The following is a 27,788-nucleotide window of genomic DNA, read 5'->3' on the forward strand; positions in this document are numbered from 1 at the left end:
CTGGATTCCAATTAGATTTTTCCTGTGCCCTAATGCAAGCTTTGCTTTTTCCAGAAATCTCTCCTGGCTTGAAGCACTCACTTCTGTGCCCTGCTCCTGGGCTGTACTTCCTGACACTCCAGCTCCAAGTCTGCTCTCTGCACTTCTGCAGGGAGCACAGTCGCACACAGCTGTCACACGGAGCTCTGAGCTGCCCAACCCCTCTCACCTCCGTGAAAGCCGGCACTGACCAGCATCCTCTATTCAAACTCTGCGCATTTTGCATCTCTAAGTCCCTTTCAGGCAGGGAGATTTGGCAGAAAAGTGGGAGCAGGCAGCACTCAGGCACTTCCACCCGTGGCTCTGCGCTGCTTTTAACCCCAGCTGAGCAGAGCCGGTGCAGATGCGGGGGGAGCAGGGCTCTGCAAGTCCCTCCTGCTCCTGTCGCGGGGACGAAGGACTCCTGCCGCTGGATTTTCCCCCCTCTATCAGTGGTCTTTAACATGATCACAGCATGCAGCACAATGCTTTAAAACAGCAAAGCTTCTGGAAAACCCAAACAAAAGGAACGTCACCAGGTGACGTCAGCCTATATAGAGCCCTGTGTGGTCGCAGCGCATAAGCAAATCCATTCTTGTACCGCTTCCCTGAAAAGCTTTTCAGTAAATGCACTCATGCTACTACAGGAGCTTCTCTCAGCAATAAGCCACCCATCTGCCATCAACAAGTTAGGACTAAAGGAAGCCACAGCTGCGGAAAAGGAAAACGTGAGCTTCAATTAACCAGCTGAGCAGCCACGGAGGATGAAAACTTGTATTAAGATTTAAAAATTGCAGACCTGTCAGAGGAGATCAAGGCAGCAGTTTCAAAAGGAATAGTCCGAGAGCATTGTGGATTTTGCACTAATATCAAAGGACACTAAACCCAGTCAATTATTCAAGGCTGTCTTACATTAGAGCCTTTCACAGACTCACGGCGTTGAGTCTCAAACTACGACTGAATGCACCCTCCAATGTACTCAAAAGAATGGGTAAGTTCCTGCGTTTCTCTGTTCCTTGTATAATGAATGACAGCTCTGCTTTAAAGGAGCAGTTAAGATGCTAAAGCTGATTGCTCTGCACTGAACCTTAAGGAAAAAAATGTTTACCGATAGTGCCACTGTAACCCTCCGTAATCGAGATAAAGCCTCCTCCTAAGTGTAATGTCCAAGTATTCGGTTTGTCGTAGTAAGTTGTTTCTTGCATTTAGAATTAGCTTGTTGGAAATGCATGGCAATGTTATCTGCAGTGAAATCTTCCACCGTGATGTTCCAAGTGTACTGATAAGGCTATCCTATCTTGTTGTTTTCCTAAATTATATTCTGCAGGCTTACATTTCAAGTGGCCATTAGGGGCTCGTATGCTGGCAGCACTATATGCAATGAGTATGGTTTTAAAAATGCTGCCTGCCTTGGGCATGGCTTGTCCACCAAAATGTCGCTGTGAGAAGCTGCTCTTTTACTGTGACTCTCAGGGGTTTCACTCAGTGCCAAACACCACTGAAAAGGGCTCGCTAGGTTTGTCACTGAGGCACAATTATATTTCTGAACTTGAAAGGGATCAATTTGCAAGCTTCAGTCAACTTACTTGGCTTCACTTAGATCATAATCAAATTGCAACAGTCAGAGAAGATTCTTTTCAAGGACTGTATAAACTTAAGGAATTAGTCTTAAGTTCCAACAAAATCTTTCATTTGCCAAACACAACTTTTAGCCAGCTGCTTAACCTGCAGAATTTGGACCTCTCTTTTAATCAGTTGTCCTCTCTGCACCCCGAGCTCTTCTACGGCCTTCGCAAGCTACAGACCTTGCACTTGCGATCCAACTCCCTGCGGACCATCCCGGTCCGCCTGTTCTGGGACTGTCGTAGCCTGGAATTCCTGGATTTGAGCACAAACCGCTTGCGAAGTTTGGCTCGCAATGGATTTGCGGGATTAATTAAGCTGAGGGAGCTTCACCTAGAGCACAACCAGCTGACAAAGATTAATTTTGCTCATTTCCTCCGGCTGAGCAGCCTGCACACGCTCTTCTTGCAGTGGAACAAAATTAGCAACTTGACATGTGGGATGGAGTGGACCTGGGGCACCTTAGCAAAGCTTGATTTGACTGGAAACGAAATCAAAGCCATCGACCTCACCGTCTTCGAAACTATGCCTAACCTTAAAACCCTCCTCATGGATAACAACAAGCTCACCACTCTGGATTCCAAGATCCTGAGCTCGCTGACTTCCCTCACCACCGTGGGCCTCTCCGGCAATCTGTGGGAATGCAGCCCAAAGATCTGCGCCTTGGCCACATGGCTGAGTGGCTTCCAAGGTCGGTGGGAGCACTCCATCCTCTGCCACAGCCCCGACCACACCCAGGGAGAGGATATTCTGGATGCGGTGTATGGTTTTCAGCTTTGCTGGAATTTATCGACTGTGGTTACCCCCGTGGCTACAACGTCGTACACAGCTCCAACTACTGAGTTCACGAAAAGAATAAGCTCTTCTCATTTCCATGTGGGAGACAAAGAGATTCCAACTACGGCAGGCATGGTCGTTACCACCGAAGAACAGTTCCCCGAGCCAAACAATGCCATCTTCACTCAGAGGGTAATTACAGGAACAATGGCTTTATTGTTTTCTTTCTTTTTTATCATTTTTATAGTGTTCATCTCCAGGAAGTGCTGCCCTCCCACACTAAGAAGAATTAGGCAGTGCTCAATGATTCAAAACCACAGGCAGCTCCGATCCCAAACGCGGCTGCATATGGCCAATATGTCAGACCAAGGACCCTATAATGAGTACGAACCCACCCACGAAGGACCCTTCATCATCATCAATGGCTACGGACAGTGCAAGTGCCAGCAGCTGCCCTATAAAGAATGTGAAGTATAATACCTACAGCCCATCACAAAGTAAATCAGATAAGTAACCTACTTTAAAATTGTAGGGACCTACATCAGATTCTAATTTTTACAAATGTTGACATAAAGCCTAATTTTCCAAGCTACTTAATGGAAACATTGTTTATGGAGTGGTGCAGTATTTTTAAGTTTTTTAAAAAATAAATCCATAATATTTTCAGTGTTAAAGAAGCAATGATTACATTAAACTTGCACTCCTAATGTTTAAAAGCCTAAAGAGATGCTCACCTCAAACTATGTAAAATGTTTCATGTTACGTAATTATATGACTGTGTGTAAACATTTATATCCAAGTCTCCATATTCTAATTTTTCTACTGCAAACAGTCCAAGGGGAAGGACACTGGATATCTGTGCAGGAATCTGTTCGTTCCACTGCAGCTGGAGGATCCCAAACACTGCAGCTGGCTCGGGGCACTTTAAGGGCAGTCAGGGAGGAAGATTTTCCTCCTCTGAGCATTTCACTCCAGTAAGGGAAGGGAGGGAAAACAACAGGGAAAAATGAAAAATAGCAACAAGGGTTCAGGTGGGAATTTCAGTGCATTGGGGAATACAGTTTTGCTCTGTGTGTGCTCATGGCTCAGCCTGCTGAAAGGGACAGCAAGCACAGGAAGGAGCAGTTCACATGGGCACAGAGCCCCAGGCAGGACGGGCACACACACACCCCCGGGCAGGATGGGTACACACACACACACACACAGGAGCAAGATGGGCACACAGCCCTAGGTAGGATGGGCACACACACACACATAGGAGCAGGATGGGCACACACACACACACCCAGGAGCAGGATGGGCACACAGCCCCAGACAGGACGGGCACACACACACCCCCGGGCAGGATGGGCACACACACACACATAGGAGCAGGATGGGCACACACACACACACACACACAGGAGCAGGATGGGCACACAGCCCCAGACAGGACGGGCGCACACACACACACACAGGAGCAGGATGGGCACACAGCCCCAGACAGGACGGGCACACACACATACCCCGGAGCAGGATGGACACACACACACACACACAGGAGCAGGATGGGCACACAGCCCCAGGCAGGACGGGCACACACACACACAGGAGCAGGATGGGCACACAGCCCCAGGCAGGACGGGCACACGCACACACACAGGAGCAGGATGGGCACACACACACACCCCTGGGTAGGATGGGCACACACACACACACACACACAGGAGCAGGATGGGCACACAGCCCTAGGCAGGACGGGCACACACACACACCCAGGAGCAGGACGGGCACACACACATACCCTGGAGCAGGATGGGCACACACACACACCCCCAGGAGCAGGACAGCTCTCCATGTGTCCCCAGATTGGCAGTGCAGCTTTTTTAGGGACGCTTAGCACAGCAGGATCGATTGGAAATATTAAGTACATTCAGTCCTTGGCTCCCTGGTTTCACTTGATGATGCTTTACATGAATTCAAGCTAATTACTTAATGACGATGAACAAACAGCATTTCAACACCTTTTCATGTGTAAATACCCTTAATGCAAGGTTCTCTTAATTAAAAGCAAATATCAACAGCGAGGTTAAGGAGAAGAGAGAAGGAAGAAAGGAAGGAAGGAAGAAGCCTCTCTTTGTCCCCCTGCTGCCCCCCCAGCTGAGGCTTCCTCTCACTGGGAAGCTATTTTCATGCACTAACTCCACTGGTTTCTCTGGAGACAGAATTAGCCCCTGTAATATAAGCTCTCACTTGTCCTCCTCTTCCAGAATTCATGATAAAAAAAGACCCCTTCTGATAAGTTAGGAGAATATGATTAGTTTATAGAATAGTTCACTGAAAAATGTTTTGTTTCTTAGTCGATATGGGACAGAATCTAAACTAGTATGACTTTTTAAAAAACCATATATAAATATACACACACACACCTCATTCTAAGGGGAAATTTGGTTTCTTTAGCCAGAAGTACCATATTGCTATTTATACTGTATTATGGAATTATATGTAAATATTTGCAGATCTATGCAGTGATGGTGGTACTCAGATGCCACAAGGGTGGGGGGTGGGTCTCCAAAGGATTACATTATTTTTAAGTCAACTGCTCAAATATTGTAAACATTCTAACCAAAGCTAAAAAGATTCAGAGGGATGGAAAATTATTTTATATATATACACATGTATGTATAACTAAAAAATGTGTTGCATCCAATGCTGCAGTGTTAAACAATTACCAGCACACCCCGATGAAGAAACAAAATTCCTCAGAGTGTTGCCATACCTTGACCGAAATCCATAATTACAGTATGCTAATTGTGATGTACCAAACAATCCTGCAAACTTTTTAAACAGAAAAACCACTGCATAAAAATCTGTTTGCTATTTCACTCTGCTCTTCTCTCTGTATTACCACTTAGTGAGGTATTTAGGGTACAATTATACAACAGTTTGATGTTTTCTTGTGAGATGAATTTGTCCAAGGCAATTATAGCAGGATAAGTAACTTCCGTTAAAATTTTACATAAAGGTTTTTCAATTGCTGGTTTTGAAGATATTAATTTACATAATTTTATTTTTATATACAGTGCCCTTATTATAAAACCGATATTTTGTTTACTTCCCTTGACTCTGTACTTTAATGGAAGAGATCCAGTGAAGCCTAATGGGATTGCCATAGAGATATCTTTGAACTCTTGTTACTGTTAATACTAAGATGAGTCCATTTACACCTGTTCTGGGAAATTAATTACTGCTTTTAACTGACTACAAAAAATCCTGCAGGGTAGGTGGACAAAGAGCAGATATTCTGGATGATTAAGTCCCATATGAGACAGAAGACCAGAGCTAAGCTGAGAAATACAAACCCATATTGGTCCCCAGGGGCATTTAGCTGACTGTAGAAAGATTTGCTTCACTCCTTCCCATAACTAGGTGCTCACAGATCTCCCGAGGCCCAGGACGCTGCCCTAGGAGCAGGTGAGTGGGCATCACTGTCCCTGTCTGTGCACCTTCCTCACCCCACACTGGCTGGCACAGGTCAGCCCTGGGAGCCTGCGAGGAGGCACTTGGGGATGACTTCCACCTGCAGCTGCAGGGTACTGGCACAGACAAAGTTACCACTGAGCTCCTTAATTATCCTGGCAGCCAAATAATCTGGCTGTGCTGCCATCCCCCATCAGATGTCACCACTGAACTCTGATGGCCTCAGCTGCATTAGCAGGAAGCAATCCACCTTGCCCTGCAGGGCCTGCAGAAACCCAGGCTGTCAGACAGTTCAAGGGGTACCACCTCAGTCTTCCACATGGGAACAAGAAGTGGCTTGAGGAGGAGCTGAGGTTCCTCCAGAGGAGGTGCTCTCCCAACAGCCCCGCTCTGTCCCACACCATCTTTATGAGCTTTTAATTCCACTCAAGAAGAGCAAAGACAAGTGCTCCAGCAATGCTGAATTTAACCCTGTTCTCCATCCCTGCCACTCATGGCGATTTTCCGAGCATTAAAGCACTGTTCCAGTGCCTCTCCAAGCAAACCCACCCAGGCACCCAAGTTCTCCCTCCCACCAGCACTCCCAGTTTCCACTGGTCCTGCAGTGCCTGGCTTGCAGACAGCAGAGCAGGAGGCCAGCAGGCACAGTCCAGCACAGTTCCCATTCCCTCTCTGTACCCCACACTAATCCACAGCCAATCTCCCAAAATCCGTGGTTTACGTCTACTATTTCCAAATCCATTTGTTGTCAGATTCCAGGCATTAGCAAAGCAATTCAGCAAACATTACATTTAGGGTAACAGGTATCATAAAACTCGCAGAACGTCAAACAGTAGCAGTGAAGTCAACTTGAATTCCCTGCGGAGGGACAGCGAGCACCAGGCAGAGCCATCGCTCTGCACAAGGACATGGCCAGAGGCTGTTAATTTTTTTTTTTTTTTTTTTTTTTAATTACTGTCTTCCATTCGCAATTGCTTGTGACTCTTCCAGGCAAGGAGGGGATTGGAATAGTTGTGCTACTCAGCAGTCCCTGATTTATTTTGTTGATGGAACAAGAACCACGATGATTTGGTTTAAATTAATCGTATTTCAGTACAAGCACTGATGACAGGAGCTTGTTAACCTGCCCTCCCCAAATAACATCTCTGCTGCACAGCCTCGAACTGTACAGATCCTGCATTGCTTACAGGCGCTTCAACACCTCCAGGCACAACCTCAGAGGTCTCTGGATCTTTTAGAAACAGTACTGCTCTTATACTGCTCTTAAGGTTTTTGTCCCATCCAAAGATGTCCATCCTCGCTGATCTCCAGGCAGCTTCCCCTGCTCCCCCATCCTCATGCCAGTGGAAAGCAAACCCAGCAGCACAAGTTCAGGTTTTGAGTCATGCTCCGGGAACAGGCTGAATTAATGCTCCCAGTTAGTCTCTCTGCATTAGATCAGTGTTTAAATGCACACAAGTAAAAATTACTTGATGAAGGGTGAAATGGGTGAGTGCTCAGTCTCCAGCTGAAGTGCTCCTCTGCACTGAGCTCCCACTCCCTATCAGATGGAAACATAATGAATGCTGCTCCATCGGTGTTTGGTTTTGTTTGCTTCTTCCCCAAGCAGAAACAATCTGATTTTTCAGTGATCAGCCACATGCAAATCTGAGCTTCTGTCCCATTACTCCCTTACAAGACAGGGGCCTATCGCTGCCTTGTAAAATCAGAAACATCCTGCGGCTTTAAACCAGAAATCTGCACTACACACTTATTTCTAATGTGTCTAAGATAATTTCTGTACTACTTTAATGGAAATAAAGTTGATTTAATTTTGTGATCTGTGTAGCTATCAAAATCCATCTGTTCAGACCTATGAAACTTACCCAGGAGCTTCTGAATTTCATTTTTCTTATGAAGTTTTCCATAAAAATTAAACAAGTTCAGAGGGGGATACAGAATTTCTCCTCCCCCCCAAAAAGGAACAAGCAAGGAAACAACAGAAACCAAAGGCAGCAACTCCTCCCTCCCCACACCCTCCTCCACTGCAAATGTCCCAGATGCTAAAATTGGTGCTGGGCTCTGCTTTTTAAGGCACCAGTTAGCAGGATGCTTAGAGATAATTTCAGAATCAGCTGGAAATTCAGCTTTTCACATCTACTGTAAAAATCTTCTGAGAGGCATCTAGGGAAAGGTACCCGAGGCTTTGACGGGTATAATCAGGCCTCAGACGGGGTCAAACACCGTGGTACACCACTGTGTAAGCAGGTTGTACACCACTGTGTAAGCACTGAGAAGCTATCCCTGCCACCTCCCAGCCACTCCTTTGTAAAAAGCCAAACAAAACCTATTTTTCTTTTTACTAATGAAAATACTACTAAGTGAACTATTCTACCAGCTTAGCAACCCAAGATTACAGAGAGTCCTAGATGTGTTGTGTTTAAATTATGTTTCAAGAGCCAGTTTCTGGTGGGAGGGGGTGTGAGTAATGGAGTAAAACAAGTGCAGTGTACAGAAGCATTTTGTTATTAAAATTGTGTATACTGTAAAACTGAATTTGCCTCTTTCTTCCTCCCTTTTCAAGCAGAGGTGTCAAAAGCTCACTCTTCCATGGTATGGTAAAAGCAGTCTGTACCCATTGCCCCAAGCAGGAGTCAGGTTTGGGCCATTTGCCAGGGTCACAGCAAATCCAGCCCCTTCTGTTGCATCACAGCGAGCAAAATACAACCCTCTGTCGTACCACAGTGAGCAGGGCTGCACGGGCTCTGCCCAAACCAGGTGTCTCCTGACTACCAAAATCTGAGTGAGCAGGACTGGAGAGAAAGCCAAACCTAAGCCAAACTCTCAGCCCTTGAGCAGCTGGATCAGGATCAGCACGGGCCTGGCCCAGCCTGGCTCTGCCCCTGGGTCCCCAGGTACACTTCCACAGGCATCTGTGGGTCACTGTGCCAGCCAGGAGCTGGCATTTCCAGCGGGAACACCCTGCCAACAGCGTGGAAAGGACAAACAGCCTGCAAAGTTCGGAGGTGTCACACAGGGAGACATCCCATCAGTTCTGAGTCACAGCCCTCCAGGAAGGGTCCCCAAAACATCCCTGGCACAAGAAGTGCTCTTTACATGAGCTGCCTCAGCCAACACAGCGCTCAGAGCCACTGTGCCTCAGTATCATGGGAAGGATTTCTGGGTTTGAGAAGTGACGAGTTTGCAGACACAGCCCAAAAGCTGCGAAAGAGAACTGAACAAAAGAACACGTTTAGGATGCTCCAAGATGATTACATGCACTGAACCACCAGCTAAAATCATTTCAGTAACTAAGCTGTAGCTGCATTTACTTTTTTATCAAAAGGTTTGGCTGGAACAAGTTCTCAAGGGTTTTAAATGTTAGTTGGCAAACTGCCTCTCAAATCCTTCTAATACCTCAAAGCAGCACATAATATATCTATTTTCCTAAACTCTCAGAGACTAACTGTACAAGGAAAAGCCTCTCTCAACTACAAACCCAGTTGTTCTCACAAGCAAAGGTAACACACCTCAGAGAAAAAACAGTATTCTGAATACATTATGCAAAACCTTTAAATCCAATTAGGAGCAAGGAAATGTCAACATCACTAGCAACTTACTTTTAAATGCAGGCTCTGCTAAGACAACTGCAAAAGAATTGAGATTCAAGAATTTGACTGGAGAGGACTGCACAAATGAACTGAAAAATGCAGCAGTGGGAAACCCAGGCTCCCTCCTCCAGTGAATGCCAAGGCTAAGGGGACAGGATTCAGTGAGAGTGATCACCCACCACAAAACCCCGATGATGTCAGTATTTTCTGTAATCTCTTAAGGAAAAGCTTTAAAAAAATCATTGTTACCTAATAAACAATTCCATTACCATGAAGATTTTAGGAAAATTTATTGTAATGAGTTAAAGCTCTATTTCCCATATTTGACATAGGATTAATTGTGCTCTGGGACTTATTTTGGAAGAATTTTTTTTTTAACAGCGAGGGTGGTGAAGCCCTGTGACAGGTTATCCAGTGGTGGATGCCCCTTCCCTGGAAACATTCCAGGCCAAGTTGGACAGGGCTTTGACCTGATCTGCTGCTCATATTCATTGCAAGGGGCTGGACTCGGGTGGCTTTTAAAAGTCCCTTCCCACCCAAACCATTCTGCGATTCTATGAAACAAAAAAATGACAAGTGTCTCATTAGCACAATTCCGAGCTTGTTTCTGTGATGCACAACTCCAGACGTTTGGCTGCCAAGGGCACTGAGCAAACCTTTCTGGGCTGACAGGTAACCAAATCCTGACTTCAGCTCTTCAGCTGGTTTTAATCCACAAGGTCTATAATTTGACTTTTTCTTCTAAGTTTTCTAAAAGGACAAGAGTTAAACACACACAAAAATCATTTGAGGATAAAAACCAGGAGCAAGAAGCTGAACCACGACCAGAGGGGAACACCCCTTGAATTAAACCCAATTTCTTCTCCCTAGTATGTAACACAAACACTTCTGGTATGCACACACAAGCAAAATGAAAGGGTATTCTCTGCTATCTGGATGTTTAAATGAAGTAATCAATCTTTTATAAAACCAAAGTATTTCTTTTAAATGCCAGGGAAGTAACTTCCCTGTTATCCCCAGCAGACTCTACTCCTTGCACACTGATTATGCAAACAAACTGGACACAGAGGAGGCGCTGGTTTTCCCTTCCACCCCTCCCTATCCCACAGGGCGGGCAGTGCAGCCGCTGTTTGATAGAAGTGCATCATGCTTTATACCAGTTAAAAAAACAAGGCATATTTCATGAGAAGTCTTGGAGTAAGTGGAAAAGGTTCATCCATCAAGAAGGTTCCTAAATAATAAATGAGTCATAATTCTTTACAGTCAAAAGCAATTAATTTTCTGTATTGTAATCAGGAGAATAAATCTGAAAAATCCATTCTAATGACCCTGAATCTGAAGGTAGTGTAGCAGCTGAATTTTTAATCTTAAAATACAGTAGTGAGGACTTCTGCTGTTTAAACATACAATCTTCTACCAAACAGAACAGCTTTATTGCATATTTAATAGGTAGAATGGGTTTTGTGAGACCACATGAGATTAAAAACAGCATTAAATACAGGAAATGCATTTCAACCAGAATGGTCCTTCCAAGATACCTCTTAACTGTATAGCCACTAAAATACTTGAAATATCCTTTATGTACAAAATATTCAGAAAACCTTGCTGCAAGAAGTAGTTTTACTTGTGTGCTTGCAAAAAGCTAAAAATATTGAGAAGCGTGTAAATGTGGAACCAGCTCAACTCTACAGCAATTGTTCCTATTAGGAAGCATTTGCTCTCTTTCCCACTAAATAATCCATCACATATGCAGAACCTCTGCCTAAATGCCATGTGCTGTTAGCTAGGACTATCAATTTCTGCCCTCAAATGGATTGCTTCAACCTTAACACCACTTTAAGTTTAAATTCTTTTAGAGAAAAAACCTGTAAAATTAATAGAGCTCTTAGTAAAGCTAGTAATGACACAGTCTGCTAAGGAGGGAGAACATGGGAAAGGGGACAGGGACACAACACCACAAGGGAACTTCTACCTCTGAAGGCACCACACAGCACTTTACTGGGGAAAAACATTCCCCTGCACTGCAGCCACTCTCAGTAGCTTTGCTAACAACCTCTGCTTTGAGGAAGGCAAATTTCAGCTGCCCAAGCAGCTCCAAAGAGGGGTCGTGCACTGAACACCCTCAACTCACACCTATCAAAGGATGTGAGCCAGGAACAAACCCCAAGTTGGGAAAACCACACAGCAGGGACATGCTGCAAGCCCCCAGGTCTAAGCACACACCTGTGAAATAAAGAGCAGGAGGTATTAAAGCACCATCCCTGCTGTCCTCGGGAGAAGATAACATGTTCCAGTAAAGACCTGGAACTACTTATTGATCCCATCCACCCCTGAAGCACAACACTCCCACACAAACAACAACAGCTGCTTGAAATTCTAGCTGAATAATTTAAAGAACTCCTCCTCAAGCTTTCTAGATAGCGTCCTGAAGATGGAAATAGCTGGAATTGCTTCCAGGCAGGACAAACACTGAGCTCAGCAGCCAGGGGAGCAGCAGGCCACTGCAAGGCTGACCAGAGCACAGGCAGCCAAGCTGGGGAGCTCCTAATGACAGCTGGAAGCTCTCTGGGTATCAAGTGTGTACATGCAGCGTCCAGGCCTTCAAGAATTCCACAGCCACAGGGCAGGCAGGCAGACAAAGCCATCTCTAGTTTATATTCTTGTGGGTTAGCTCTGAGACGTCCATGGGCACGACGACAGCTGTGGAGCTTGGAAGTGAGAGAGCTGTAACTACGTGACAGATGCCTCCCGCCTGCAGTTAGCATCCAGAAACTTCCAAAAAGGTTAAGGTTAGACATCTGATTGGGATGAACCAGAAAAAAAACCACCAAACCCAACCAACCAAAACCAAAACAAAGCAGCCCAATGAGCTTTGGCAGGTAACGCATCTTTAACGTGACACTACAATCCTGAAGAGAACAAAAATGAGATACTTCTGACAAGGTCCCAGAGCCCATGGTAACAAGGAACTTCCAGGAGATGTATGTTCACCCTCTATTGAATTTTTAGGAGTTGTCTGTTCACCCTTGTCCTGGGTTTGCCAAACCAGGACAACTCTCAACTGAAACTACAAAGCAGCAGCCTCAATGTCTCTTGTGCAATGAGCTCTTGCCAGGTATTCCTCCCTGCCAATGAGTGCAGAGCCAATCTCTACACCAGCTAAATACCACCCATAGTTAAACTCAGCAAACACCCACAGAGCTCACTTTGTAACAACACAATGGCATCAGGACTAAGGAATTCCAGTTATTTACAGACCACTCAGAATACCCCCAGTGCTGGGAACTGCTGAACCACAGTGTCTCTTCCGGACAAGTTTTGGATTTGTCAACAGTGTAAATATTTGTTGACAAATTTGAAACTTGGATAAAACCACTGCTTTGTTTCACATCCAAGAGGTGTTTCTGGAATGAATTCAAAGCCCTTGCCCCTCTGCTGCAGAGCTGTCCCTCCCCAGCAGGGCCCAGGCCAGCAGCAGGAGGTTCCTGAGCAGAACAGCACTGGCACAGCAGCGGGATCGCTGCTGGAGCCAGAGCTATGGGATGAGTCCTCCACACCTTCCCCAGCCCCTCCTGTCTGACAGCACACCCTAAAACACAGAGAGAAATGGAAACATGGACAAAGAGGAGGCAGATTCCAGTGCACCCAGCAGATAAATCCCAGGATATTGTCCCTTCATACCTACAGCTGTCTACGGACAACAATTAACTTGACAAAGGGCGCCAGGAGAGTGTCCAGAGACATATGAAAAAGGTTTATGCCACATGCAAATGAGCTGATGCCACCCGGCTGCAGACTGCTTCTTTCTTCTTAGTGGGCACTCCATCACTTGAATATGCCCCAATAAAGCTGCATCATCAAGAGAGGAACTTTCTGACACCTACTTTTACTGTCCATTTATTCAAAACCAGTAGTCTTCATCAGGCAAATTAGTAAGTGATCATCAGCTTTAGAAAGCCATTTCAATTGTTCATGCAAACATAGCTGCGCCGTGGAAAACAGCTCACTGCCACTGCCCCAACCTCAGCCTGTGCTGGCACAGTCAACAGCAAAACCCAGTCCATCCTGCCTGGCCATCAAACATCCAGGGGAAGCAGGAAAATACCAGGAAACCACTTCAAAAAATATGAGCTCATGCAAAAAAACAAAATAACCCAATCACCCTATCCCTCTAAAGGATTCATTATGCACATGTATGCAGTTTTATATATATATATATATATAAAAATAATAGACATTTCACATGGATTTCCTGTGTCACATTATGACATACTTGCAATCAGTGATCCTAGGGAACTAACCAAAATAAATTCAAAATATTTTAAAATTAAAAGTAAATCTCAAAAGAAACCTACTAAGGGGAAGTTCACTCATGGAAGGAGATGTAGAAGGGGTTTTTTATAATTTCTCCATCCTGTTTGCTGCATTTGCTTATGCAAGGGAAGTGTTTTTAACTACTGACAGGACTAGGATTAAATGACAAGTCCACATAGTTGATCCAGATTGTTCACAGGCACAAGGTGAAAAATATGGTAAAGAACATGAACAGGTTTTAGTGAGCTGAGCCAGGAAAAAAAAAAAAAATCAAACCCACACCCCTTCTGAGCAGAAAATAGGATTTTTTTTTGTGATTATTAAACCAATTTCTATCAAGGCATGTACACAGACTGGTTTCTATTCTGACAAGTGGTTTGGTCACTTCTTTTTATATAGTACAGTTATAATCAAGAGAAGCTTGTTTTACCTCTGCTATCAAAACCATTCCACTGCCTTCAAACCAAAATATTTCAAGTTAGTAACATACCTCTAGTTGCTTCACTAATATAAAAAACTTCCAAAATTCTTATTTTCTCACAGGAGAGCTATAATTCGCAACTTCAGACTTGCAGTCTGTTCCCTAATGAAAAAGCAAAATCAGGAGAACACACATGTCTTCCTCCACATTTCACAGCATCTTTTAACTTTAATGGCAACTGACCAAAAGCTTCAGGACTGCTCTGGGCTAAAAACGATTCCTAATCCCTGTAACTCAGTCTGGAATTCCCACTCAAGGGCAAAACTGGGAGCTGCCAAAAATTACTGGGACTGGTTTGAGAGAATTCACGTCTTAACAACAACCAAATGTAGCTGATCCCATCCTGGAAGTGTCCAAGGCCAGGTTGGAAACGAGGCAAAAAAGGAAGGTGTGTGCCCAGAGAAAGCAGGGTCAGGTGACATGGGAAGAACAGAGAGATTCTGTTCCCCACTGTGGGCAGAAAATCCTTGTGGACAAAGCTCAGCTGGAGCTGCCAGAACTGTGGGGGATAATAACAATTTTCAAAGATATTAATGGCAAAAGGCAGTATAGAAATTACTTCACATCCTGTGATCCAGGATGAGGACAATCACCTCACAGACAGGGACAGGGAAAGGCAGAGGTGTTTAATGCATTCTTTGCCTCTGTCTTCAACATGGACCAAGGGGGTCCCGGTGCCCTGAGCTGGAGGACCAGGACTGTGACAATGATCAGCTCCCAGCTGACCCTGAAATCATGCAGGATCTGCTGCTCCAGCTGGATCCCTACAAACCTATGGGGGCCTGATGGGATTCATCCAAGAATCCTCAAAGAGCTGCTGATATCATCACAAAGCCCTTCTCGATGATTTTTGAGTGGCGTTGGGAATCTGGAGAGGTCCCAGCTGACTGGAAGCTGGGGAACATTGTCCTGATTTTCAAGAAGGGCAAGGAGGAGGACCCCGGAAACCACAGGCCTGTCAGTCCCACTTCAGTGCTGGATAAAGTTATGGAGATTATTCTGGGAGGTGTTGAAAAGCACCTGGAGGACAATGCAGGCATCAGTCACAACCCACATGGCCACAGGAGGAGAAAGTCCTGCTTGTCAAACCTGTTTTCCTTCTACAACAGGTATCTCACCTGGTTAATTGAGGAAAGCCAGTTGATATGATATTTTTGGACTTCAGGCTCAGGCTGGATTTTAGGAGAAGTTTCTTCCCCCAGAGGGTGCTGGCACTGCCCAGGCTCCCCAGGGAATGAGCACGGCCCCAAGGCTGCCAGAGCTCCAGGAGCATTTGGACAGTGCTCCAGGGATGCACGGGGGGCATTGCTGGGGGATCTGGGCTGGGCACTGGAATTTCTGTGGGTTCTTCCAAGTCAGGATATTCTATGATTCTGTAAGTCCTTTTTTAAGTGATGGTGAAACCAAACCTTTAAAATTACTGTCTAGTGCTATCAATGTATTATTTCTTGAGGGGGAAAAAGCTTTATTGCAACAGCAAGAAGTAATTTTTTTCATACTATTATTTGCACCTGTGGTGTGGGGGAGGAAGGCAAGGGATGAAGAAAGCTGTTTATCAGGTCTGAAAAACAACAGATTCTCAAACATTTTGTACTACTTTTACGCCACTTCCAGGTAACAGATCTATCTACCAGTGTTCACTTAAGGGTTACTCTTATACCTAAAAAGTTAATAGCATATGTTTTATGATGTATAGCACAAAGGCTCTATACCTCTGCTGCACATTTCTACCACTGAAGTAAAAATACCTATTTATACAGATCAGTAATGGTAGGAAAGTGCCAGGGTGCCAAGAAAGTCATCAACATACATCTTTTCCCTAAAAGCGCAAAAGAAAACCCAAATTGGCAATAATACATCACATGCTAAACCTGACTTTTCATGGAACCGAGTTTCCCCAGTTTCCATTACATCATGGTGCTGGGACTCTACAAGCCAGACCAGACTCAGCATTAACCAAACAAATGTACCTGAAACCTTTTGCAAAATGGCACATTTGATTTAGATTTCTATTTCTTGTTACGCTGAAGATGTTTCTTAGCTGAGCTCAGAGCCAGCTGCAGTGCTCTGACTGCCCTGGCTCAGTGCGCCAGGCCCCTCTTCCAACAGCACGCTCAGACCACAGAATATTCTGAGTTGGAAGAGGCCACAAGGATCAGAGTCCAACTCTGGCCCAAACAGGGATGGAGCCCCAAATCCTGGGGTTCTTAGCAGCACGCTCACCCCCTGAGCACATCTCGAGGTCACCCCCTCCATGCCAGGGCAGTTCCTGCCTCCATGACACACAAGGGAGAGGAGTGGTCTGTCTGACTCACATAATTCCAGATGGAAAGGGGTTATTTGGCAGCGGGTCAGGCATCCTACTCCTGCAGTTTGCAATCCCACGCTCCTACTCCTCTCTGCTGTGAGGCGCCAAGGTTTAGGACTCCAGCACTCCCAGCTAGGCTGCTCCTTCTCCTGGACCACAGCCCCCAGCTGCTGCCCAGCCCAAACAGGAACAGAAAACCTGTGCTGGAAAAGCAGCAGGACAGCACCACATCACAACAGCCCCCACAGGCCCTGGAATGGATCAGAACTGTTGATAACAGCTCTATTTTAGACTTCCTGCAGCACCCAGATGAAAATGATGCTGGATCCTTGCAGCCAAGTGCAGCCAGGTGAGATGTGACCCAGGCTGCTGTGAGTGACAACCAGCAGCTCAAGGAGGACTGCCCAATATTTTGTCGACACTTCTAGCTGTTTCCTCCCGAGGAGATTTTGCTGAGTGACGACTGTTAAGCTTGGCTATGGGTCAATTCATCTCACTTCCTGTATGCCTGGTTAGATGGGAGAAGCAGAATGGACGGGGAAATGTCTCAGAATACCAAATCAGGGGGACAAACCACTTCTGCAGGAACCACCAGAGAGCTGCTAGGGTTGGAGAGTAATCTACCACTGAAGCTGCTTTTTTACAGGCCTGGTTTTTCTTTTTTATGTTAATTAGCAACCTTATCTAAGGAATATCTCAAGTTTTTCCTTCGCAGATTGTATGAATTAATAGATACATTCAGAAGCACAAAAAGCAGGCTAAAGTTTACACCTGCAGTAACTGTAAAAGCCTTGAGATATTGTAGTTTTTATCAAATTTTACACATGTGCAAAAGGCTTTAGAAATACAACTAAAATTGGAACAACACAGACCCCAGCAAAACTCAAATTAAAAAGAGTGAGCCAAGGCAGCATATGCCCTTTCCAAGAGGAAGAGAATACATTATAAATCTGGGAATAAAGCCACCTAACTCCTGGCAAGACAGCTTGGAGAAACAGATAATAAAGCAATCTTACAAATATGGTCACAAGACATTCAAAGTTAGAATTAATGTATCCTTTATTCATTATTAGAAATATAAATAGGTTTAATTCGCAACAGATTTTAAAGCATTTCCTATGGGGGGATTCAGCAGTCTTATCTTGCAATACAGCAACAGAAAAGGTAGGTATGAAGTTGCCTTTGACAGGAAGCAATAGGCATTAAACACCAGGAACAGCAGGAAAAGCTGACTAATTGTTAAGCCTCAGCAGCAGCAAAACCTCCTCTCCATCACAGAATCCCAGAATGGTTTGGGTGGGAAGGGGCCTCAAAGCCCAGCCCACCCCACCCCTGCCATGGCAGGGACACCTCCCACTGTCCCAGGCTGCTCCAAGCCACAGTGTCCAACCTGGCCTTGGGCACTGCCAGGGATCCAGGGGCAGCCACAGCTGCTCTGGGCACCCTGTGCCAGGCCCTGCCCACCCTGCCAGGGAACAATTCCTGCCCAATCTCCCATCCAGCCCTGCCCTCTGGCACTGGGAGCCATTCCCTGTGTCCTGTCCCTCCATGCCTTGGGAATTGTCTCTCTCCATGTTTCCTGCAGCTCCTTCAGGCCCTGCAAGGCCACACTGAGCTCACCCCCAAGCTTCTCCTGTGCAGCTGAACAATCCCAGCTCTGCCAGCCTTTCCTCCCAGCAGAGCTGCTCCATCCCTCTGCTCATCCTGGTGCCTCCTCTGGCCTGGCTCCAGTGATGCTGTAAGTTTTAGCTTTCATATTTTTCAGATTCTGTGCTGCCTAGGTGCGCAGCTCTGAGCCTCTTACTGTTAGTCAGCTCTCTTCACAGGGTAGGTAAACAAAACAAAACCTCTTCCTGCTGAAGACCAAGGACAACTGTTACAAGTTTCAGGCCCCGAAAAGCAAACAACAGAGGGCTGAGGGGAGAGAACAAGGTGGATGGAACTTCATATCTGAAGCTATAATTGAACAATTAACCCCAATATGCAAATTAACCAAAATTTACAGAAGTGTGAAACCTTGTGACCAGCTGTCTATTTTGTGACCAGCTGTCGATTTTGTGACCAGTCTAAGTTCACCTTGGTTGTAGCCCTGGCCAGGCTCTTGTCCTGCCCAAGGTGTACCCTTAAAGGCCTTTTAATAAGTATCTACTTTATTCTCTTAGTTCTGTCCAGTCTCTGTTCCAGGTCTGCCTTCTCAAGGCATCACAACCAGCTTCAGGTCCCTGCTGTGCTGGGCCCCAGGGCTGGCTCAGCAGGTTCAGCATCTGTGGCATCAGGTGAAGTCCCTGAGAAGCCAAAAGGGCTCAGAAGCAGCCCTGGCTGCCCAGGAGGAGGGATCCCACTGAGTGCACTCAGACCAAGTCAGCCTCTTCCACATCACCTCCATTCAACCCCAGCCAGTGACTTACAGGGGCACCGTGGGGGATTACAAAGCCCAGAAACATGGTGTGCATACCTTCATTTCTCACAGAGGCACCTCCAAACCATTATTTACTAAGCTAACTAATTAGCCAGCCACCCTCGCAGATAATAAAGAATGCATTAAAGTATTTAAAATCCCAGTACAAGCCTGACACATATGAAGTGGTTCCCTTCTTCAAAAGAAAATGAATGTCAAAGGAAATAAACCATTTAGAAACACTCAGCACATCTGAGGTGCAGGGGAAAGGTGGCATCACCTCAGCATTCAGGAAAAGAAAGGAAAACAAAGCTGAGTGCTATGGGATGCCGAGGCATTTCACAGTTTTTTTTGTATCAGTTTCTAATTCTTAAGAGATCATTCGATACACAATTTGAATTAGCATTAGATAGATGATAAAGTAAAAACTATTCAAAACAAACAGAATTAATACACAGAACTGCAAAAACTGGAACAGAAAAAGCAGGAGATTGAAGGCACTTAAGCTGACAGTAATCTGAAAAACCCAGCTGGTAAATTCAGTTTTACACCAAGAAATAAGTTGTAACTGAATCTACACTTCACTGCAGTCAAGCACCGAGAGCACCCTTCCCTCCACACAGGCACTGCTCCAGGAGTGGGTAATAGAATCAAAGTCATAGAGCAAGTTCACAAAATGCATAAAGTAATCAATCCACTGGAAATAACACCAGGAACACTCCCAGGGGATACAAGAGCCCGGTGTACTTGATGTAGTCCCACTGTTTCAAAAAGAGTTCCTCAAGTCCAGCTGAGGATACCATTAACTATGGGGCACAGAGGAAATAGGCTCCTATAGCACTACAAAACTGACCAGGGATAAAAATTTAGAGGAAGTTTGGAGAATTCAGCATCTGCTACCAAAAAGGCAGCTTTACATTCTCTGTGAAAAAGCTTTCATGAGAGCATATGGGGAGTACAGGACAGGAAGATTTGCATAATTACCATCTTTTTCTCTCCACACACATTCCTGACAGGCTCTCCTCACTCAGCAGATCCCTGAGCACCTGCACACACAGGAGCAGCCCCTGGGGTGAGCAAAGCTGTGACTGACAGCAGTGGGAAGGAGCAGGAATCCACTCCAACCAGGAGAGAAATTTCACCTGTAGCTACTACAGGGCTTCACCTGCAAACTCACCCTCACAAGAACATCAACCTCTCTAGCCTGGTGAAGACCCTGCCTGGCCCTGCAGGAAGGAACATGCCCATCTAGTAGGCCATTAGCTTCAAAGAGGTCAACTGCCCAGGCAAAAGGCAGAAGGGCTTTCAGCTTCTTTCTCTTCAGTTACTTCTGCATTAACTTCTAATTTTCTTGGCTTTTTTCAGTCCAGTGACCTCTAGAATTTGGATTCTTTGACTCCTGGAGAGATGCCCAAAAAACTCATTCTGCCTCTAAGGAAATTCACAATTTGGCATTTAAGGGGAACAGTATCAAGTGATATGGCTGCAGTCTTATTTTGTACTTGACATCAGAGCCCTCCAGTCACCTTCTTGCCCCAAAATGACTCAATAAAGAGTCCTCAAAGGAGAGGCTCAAAGGCACAGTAGGGAAGAGGAAGCCAGCCCCACATCCCACATTCCTCCCTATACAATCCAGGAAGCTGAGTGCTAAGGGGAGGATACACACACAAACCCTTTGAAAAAAGGGAAATGTGACTGAAGCCACAGATGCAGAAACCACCTGGGCAGCATCACAGCCAGTTGCTCAACCTCTACACAAGCAGAATTAATTGCATTAATTCTGGGGTTTAGTCAAGAGGATTTGAATGAAAATAATGCACACTTAAAAGCAGTGCACAGTATTGGGTTAAAAGCCATGGGGACAGCATGTAAATGGAGGGATCTGACTTGTGCACCACTGACATTCACAGCTGCAATTCATCTGCTGGGAAGCCTGAAAGGAAAAACATCCATCAACTTCCAACACCAGATACAGGACAAAATGTGTGTGCTACAAACAAGTCCCTGGGTTATCTTCCTACTCAGCAAATGGGCTTTTTAAAGCACCATATACCAATGTTGCAGGTAATATCAGAAAATAAACTCAAAAAATAGCTAAAGTCTCAAGCATATGAGATTGGTGTCTCAAAGAAATTGCTGAAGTATCTCCGACATTCCTTAATATATGTCTGTACCTATTTTAATTTGGGGAAAAATTATACAACTACATTCATATATCAAGACAACATGAAAAGAAATCCAGTGGTATCAGAATTATTTGAAGTCTTGAACGGTTTAGGAAAGTCAATGTTCCAACCCCCCAAAACTGCCCCTGTGTGCAGCCTCATGGCCAAATCTTCATCTGTCACCATATTAAAAAAGCTGCCTGCCACACTTCCAAGTGGGAACCTTACTCCAAAATGCAATCAAAGGCGACAAAAAGTACTTTATGTTTTGGTTTTTTTTTTTTTTCTTTTTTAAAGGAATCCATCCTTTAAACACAAGGTCAAAATAAATTCCCTAAACCCTAGCAGATGAAAGGGAAGCTAGAAGGATGCTCTGGAGCAGTCATGGCACCCAGGACTGATCCACCTGCATCCCCACCATGCTCCTCACCTCTCTCCAGTCACTCCCATGTCACCCACATTTCCTGCGCCCCACAGACTTCACTCTCAAGATACCACACCTACAAAGTTGAACCAGTCCTAAACCAAGAACCTTCTGTTTTCAGAGCCTTTTTCCCCCCAGAGAAGTAGCAGGCTTCATTTCCCCAGTTCACTCCGCAGGTTTCAGAAAGTAACTGATAACGTCAGTTCACGTTATCATATTCAGCAAACCACAGCTGACAGCACCTCAGGCATATCAAAGACATTCTGAGCTGAGAAGCAATTTTTTTCTTCTGGCCACATATGGCAGCAGTGGAGCACCCAATGAATGGCAAAAGCCTTGTTTCGTGACAGGCAGAGGTTACCAGGAACACAGTGCAGTCGATACTCCACGAGTGGCTGCACATCCCACAATATTTGCGTTCACTGTGACACACACAATAAAGAAAAACACCCTCCATTTGTGGAAGGCATCGGTATTTGTGAAAGCTAGCACAGAACCATCTGGGTTTGTTTCTTCACTGCCTACTTCTAATTTTGCACATGCCCTGGTTTTCCCTTTGTGGCTCAATGCCAGTGCTTTTTTTGATTGGTGCTGAGAAAAATGCACCTTTTAGCCCACCTTTGCAAGGCAGCTCCTGGCCTGACAAACTCTGGCTTTGCTGCTGTTATTGTATGGGAACTACTCTCCTAGAATGCCTGTTAAGCAAAAATATTTTGTAAGTATCCGATCTCCAAAGTCACAAAGTGTTTTCAGATAGCCTGAGCAGGTTTTTAACCCTGCCATACACAAGCTGGCTCTGCTGCTTCCCCTCTAACTCCTGTCCCTCCTGCTAAAGGAATGTGTCCCTGAGTAGGCCAGGAGAAATCCAAAGTTCTCTCCTCTATTTCAACAGCTTTCCAAGATACAGCTTAAGCCTCATCCTTTTCTCAGACATGAGAAGGATTAAGTCACTCTTCTGCCTCTATTTAAATCCAGAGGGCTGCCACTATTTGGATAAGCCACAAATGCTAATTATTCTGTATTGATTCAGTTGACTTTCTGGGACAAAGGATGTCTGAAGCTCCAGGACACATTAAGAGCATTACAGAACATCAGCTTTCTTACACAAGATAAAGCAGGTTAAGCAAGAGCAGAGTCTGGATAATGAACACCAGATCCAGAAGGTGGTATCCAGGTTTCCATCAAGCCCTCTAATGCTTGCAGCAGGAGCTGTAAAAAAGATGCAAGGAAAAAAGTAGAAGAGCATAACAGGTTTTGCATGTCATGGCAGCACTGGAGAGGAGACAAGTAGTACCACACAGCCACAGATACAGGGCAATGACTGTTCCCCTACTCTCCCTTCATTATCTCCTGAATCCCATCCTGCAGATGGAAATTAATCCAGAGTTTGAGTAGATCAAGGCAAAAGAAAAAGAAGTCGAGGACTTGAGATGCAAGTATGTCATTGCAATACAAGAACTGTGGTATTCCAGCTTTGCAATAATTCCATCATCCCTTTTCTCCAACGAGAGGAATTGAAAAGCCCAGTTGTGTGTGTAATACTTCTGCACACTGAGAGCATGATCCTGCTGGAGGCTAAAAGACTGTTTATCCACAGATCAGCAGTCACTGTGCAAACTTACATGCTCCATTCCATCCATACTCCTCGAATTTGACTTTGAGAGACTACTGAAGTATCACCAAATGGAGCTGCATTAAGGGTGACTACATATTTGATCTTATGTGGGCAGATAAAGTTCAAAGATTTTCCTACAAAACAGTAGAATTCAAATTAATTAAGCCATAAACCACAGTGTTAGAGCAGAATCCATGCACAGCTTTAGAGCGTATTTATGTAAAACCACTTACAGCTCAAGGAAAGTAAAACACTGCAAAAATGCCAACCTCCATATCACAAACAAAGGTGCACACATTATTGTTGCAAGTTTTCCCTGCGCCAGTCTTAAATGTTATTTGATCAACATGAGATTAAGGAAAGGTCAGGATTTATAATGCATTATCAGAAGATTAGAATGTGTTAACATTGGAGATGGACACATGCCTGAAAAGAAAGGAAAACCCAGGCATTTCACCAACACAATACCAAAGGGTGAGGGGGGAAAGGAGGGACCAGGTAGGATGGGCATACTTCACTGCCACTCGAAGTATCCACAGGACTCAACTCCTCTTCGGAGCCAGCACTAGAGCTCAGCTCTGCTGCACAGCTGGCTGCAGTGAGCACTGTAAGTGAGGGCAGGCACCCTCCTTCTTTTACATACATTAAGAGTCTGTAACAAAAATGCTGCAAAGTGTGGAAAGGCTGCAAGGGTGAGTTCTGCTGTACAAGGCAGTTCAGAACAAGTCCCAGCTGCTGTCAAATCTATTCAGTTTAAGAGAGTTCTCGCTGGCAGCTCTGCACCAAACAAGCAGCAACGGCTGAAGGCAGTGGATGGAGGGCAGCAGTGATTTAAGACTTCAAGAGACTCCTAGGCTCCTACTGGAACCAGACCTGAGGTGTGAGTGCTGGGCTTGGCTGGGATTCTCTCACAAGGAACTCAGCAAGCCATATGCTTCTTTAAGAGATGCATCTGCACAGTACAAAAACTGTGTTGGGTCTGGAAAAGCAACCAGAACTTGCAAATTGTGCCACTGGCATCACTGCTCGCACCCAGGGTACACAGTGGAGCCCAGATGAGCTGCCCTCCCTCCCCTCTAGGGTTGGGCACTCTGAGATTTTTGGGGTCTCTAAACCAGCAATTCCACATCAACACTGGGACAAGCTCAGGGAAACCACTGGGACTGACAGGGAAGACTCTGAAGAGCTTTGAAACCCAAAGATCGTAAGGCATACAGAACTTCACGTGAGCTGGACTCTTAAGAACTTCCCTTAAATTCCCTAAGTATCACATACAAGTAATTCCTCATATTGCTCCCTAAGAAACAGAAGGCACCAGAACATCTCCTGAAAACCCCATACTAAGTCCCAAACCAAGATGGTATTGGGTGAACACCTGGAAGCCTGATTCTGTAGCCCAAAAATGCCTGACTGACACAGCATCAAGTTCTCGCCATCTTCATCTGGCTTCACTCCAATCATGCTGAAATATTTACTCAATGGCAGCCTGTCAGCATTAAACTTAGAACTCTTATCACTTCAGAAATGTTCTGTTTTTAAAAGCAGCATCTTTGTCAAAGCAATAATGTCTATGGAAATTAGGGCCCAGCATAACAGCACAGCTCTCTACTGAGCAGCTAAGTCCATGACAGAAAAACCCATCCGGGCTTTCAAACATCCATCACGTCAGCATTCAGGCATCTTAAACTGACAAACAATATTGAAAAAGAAAGTGTAGATTATCTCAAGGCAGAATTTTTATCAGCATCTTTATCATCAACACAGATCAGTGTGTCATTTTAATTCACATCTATTCCCACAGAAACAGATGCTTTCATTAAAAGGGCTATGCAAGAGCCTTTTCAGTATACAGATACTTGCTATAAATGAGTTTTACAGTCATGTGAAAATTCACATGTTCCTTTCCAAGCTTGGATCCTTGATGGGAATACAAAGCCGTGGATCAACATTATTAATAGGCAAATTCATCATGAAAACACATCTCCATTCTATAAATTGCAAGTGTGTCAGGAGTAGAAATATCCTTTGCTGGTAGTTTTGAAGACAAATTATTTCCCCCAGGAGATATTGAATAGATAAGCCAGATACTTTCCTGCCCAATCACTTTCAAGCATCAGAGATTCTCAGAGAAGCTTTGGAGAGAAAAGCAAAACAGTGCAATTAAGGTTGAGGAAACAGCACTTGTGTGGAGTATTACATTCTCCTAACTGCACTGAACATAGACACAAGGGTGCAAACCAAGCATTTAGCAAGTTATGGATCCACCAGGTCCAAATCCATCAGTGTTGGGACCTTCTCTGGAGACCTCGAGATCCAAAGCACAGTGCCCCACAAGAGTTCCCTGAGGCAAAGGCAGGGCCACAGCCTGGGCTCAACCACCTCCCTCACCTTCAAGCTGTGCCAAACCAGCACAGGTTAGGTTAAAATCTAACACAAAAAGAAACACAACCCCCACCCCCAAACAGACACTGCTGTAGTGCTCAAGCACTTGAGGCCAAAGAGAAGATGGAAACCAGGGAAAATAAAAAGCCATCCTTGAAGTGATGTGTGGCTGGAATGCCTGCGCTGAACCAGCTCCCAATGGCTTTTCTCCATTTGCTGCCAAGCACCTCTAATGCAATCCAGACAGTCAAGGACATAGTCAGAATGTTAATACGAAAGCATTAAAATTCCCATTGAAATGGGACCTGTCAGGCTATTTTATGTAACATGATTTATCGTTTCCAAATGTAGTAACAAGGGATTTTATTGTACAAGAGCATGTGGTACACAATGGGGCTCTGAGCCCGCATTCCGCACTCGCCAAACTACAATTCCTGACAACGTTTCTGCTGGTACATGGCTGAGTTACTGGTGTGTGCATGAGAGGGGAGCTGAATGCATTAGAAATTGATGGGGTACAGAATAGACTTAAAAGTGAGAGTTCTCTGCACTTCACTGCTCATACCAAACAGAGCCAGACACCTCCAACCACGGCTGGCTCATGGAAAGGAGCCCAACTGTCCCCAGTCCCCATGGCTCCTGCACCACGCAGTAAAAGTTGACTGTCAAAAGCTTAAGGAAGCTTTCATCTCCAGTCTTACACGTCAGTCAGATAACTGATGTCTTCTGCAAGTTCACGGCACACTGAGAGCACACTGGAAACTGCTGGTTACAGTTCCAGGGCACAGCCTGTGCTTTCTACCCTGCTAAACCCCAAACCCCTTCAAATCCCAGCCTCAAAGGCACCAAATCCAGGGTTTGTCATGTGTAACACGGAGCTGACAGTAAGGCAAGCTGCCCAAGTCCTGCGCTAACGACACCCAGAGGGTTACAGCACAGAGCACGAACCTGTCACAACAAAGTTCATGGATTCCTGTGTCAGTGACACATTTTCTTAATTCTCAAACACTGAAATTTTTTAGCTGTCAGCCCACTGGGGATTTTTTTAATGCATTTCAGTAGTTTAGCTATCCATGTAGTTTTCATTTGAGTTATGTTAACTTTGAGGCAGAGCTGAGTAACACAGTACAGAAAAGCAGAGATGTTGGCTGTACCTACAGTGGGAGAAGAATCTCAGCAGCTGCCAGTGCAAAGACAATGCCAGGATAAGCTGGTAGCAGTGTCAAAAAATGTACACCATCATCTTTTTTATTTGGAGCAAACTGCAACAGGTCAACATGTACCCACACAAGATCATGGAGTTAGACCCAAAAGACCATTTCCATTGTATTTGCTGATATTTCTTATCAGCTTCTTTATTGATTGCACTATTAATCTTGACATCATTCAGTTCAATGCTTTGCTCTGCCCTCTTGCCCTCCTTAAGTCTGGAATCAATGTGCAACTAAACTCAAATATGGTTTGAAATTTCTTTCTTTAATTAATAAAATAGACACCAAGAATGCCTGATTACCACAGATCATACAGAGATCTGAGTCTTGCCATCTGTGAGTTATATTACAAATTCAGCTGCAACTGATGTAGAGTCAATTTACTGCATTCCAGGCAGTTGATCCCAGAACCAAGACCTTGGATTACTCTGCTTTTACAAAGCTACTCAGAATCAATAATGAATTTAGGCCTCCCCTTTCCAGCTCTGCCATTCAGCACCAGCAGCAAGAATCAAGCTTATTCCAAGTAATAAAACCCAAATGCAAATAGGCATCCATGTTATTTCAAATCCAGAAGGGATCTGCAATGCAAGTTTAAAAAGGAGAACTATTTCTGTTGGAGTTGTGAGAAATGAGCAAAAGGCATAATGGAAAACAGCTCTCCCCAGGCAAAATGGAAGAGGAGGGGGAAAAGCCAGAGAATCAGATGCTACAATTAAGGGCTGAACAGTCAGGATCTTGAAGAATGTAGCTTATAAACCAAGAAGCTGGGTCATGAAGTGGCTGATGAAGTTCAGCAGACACAGGCAATGAAAGCCCATCTCACTTAACATCCACAGAAACAGACTCCTGCCACTAGCACAACTTCTCTTGCCATTTTCAAGAGCAGTCCAGCTTGGTCAGAAGTGCCTAAGCTACAGACTGCCAGCACTGGCAGGGTACCTGGGATAAGATAAATTAAACAGCTCCCTTGTTCCTATCCTTCTGCTTGCAGGATCCACTACTGGCCACTGTCTGACAGGA

General features: G+C 45.0%; 2 protein-coding genes across 5 annotated transcripts in view; one reads left to right on the forward strand and one right to left on the reverse strand.

The window, feature by feature from the left end:
* The window catches only part of CTNNA1 (catenin alpha 1), a 117,916-nt gene that overhangs the window by 55,507 nt on the left and 34,621 nt on the right, over positions 1–27,788 (reverse strand). The window lies entirely within an intron of this gene.
* On the forward strand, positions 323–8,368 carry LRRTM2 (leucine rich repeat transmembrane neuronal 2). Of its 3 annotated transcripts, none has more exons than XM_040078591.2 (2): positions 323–1,009; positions 1,346–8,368. In XM_040078591.2, the coding sequence occupies exons 1-2, from the start codon at positions 1,006–1,008 to the stop codon at positions 2,893–2,895; spliced, it is 1,554 nt and encodes a 517-aa protein (XP_039934525.1). In that variant the 5' UTR covers positions 323–1,005; the 3' UTR covers positions 2,896–8,368. The 3 variants fall into 3 exon arrangements, with proteins under 3 accessions (XP_039934525.1, XP_039934526.1, XP_039934527.1); XM_040078592.2 differs by having other exon boundaries at positions 325–1,009; positions 1,774–8,368; XM_040078593.2 differs by having other exon boundaries at positions 325–1,009; positions 1,795–8,368.

The sequence above is a fragment of the Hirundo rustica genome, chromosome 14 (assembly GCF_015227805.2).
Source record: "Hirundo rustica isolate bHirRus1 chromosome 14, bHirRus1.pri.v3, whole genome shotgun sequence".
Taxonomy (NCBI): Eukaryota; Metazoa; Chordata; class Aves; order Passeriformes; family Hirundinidae; genus Hirundo; species Hirundo rustica.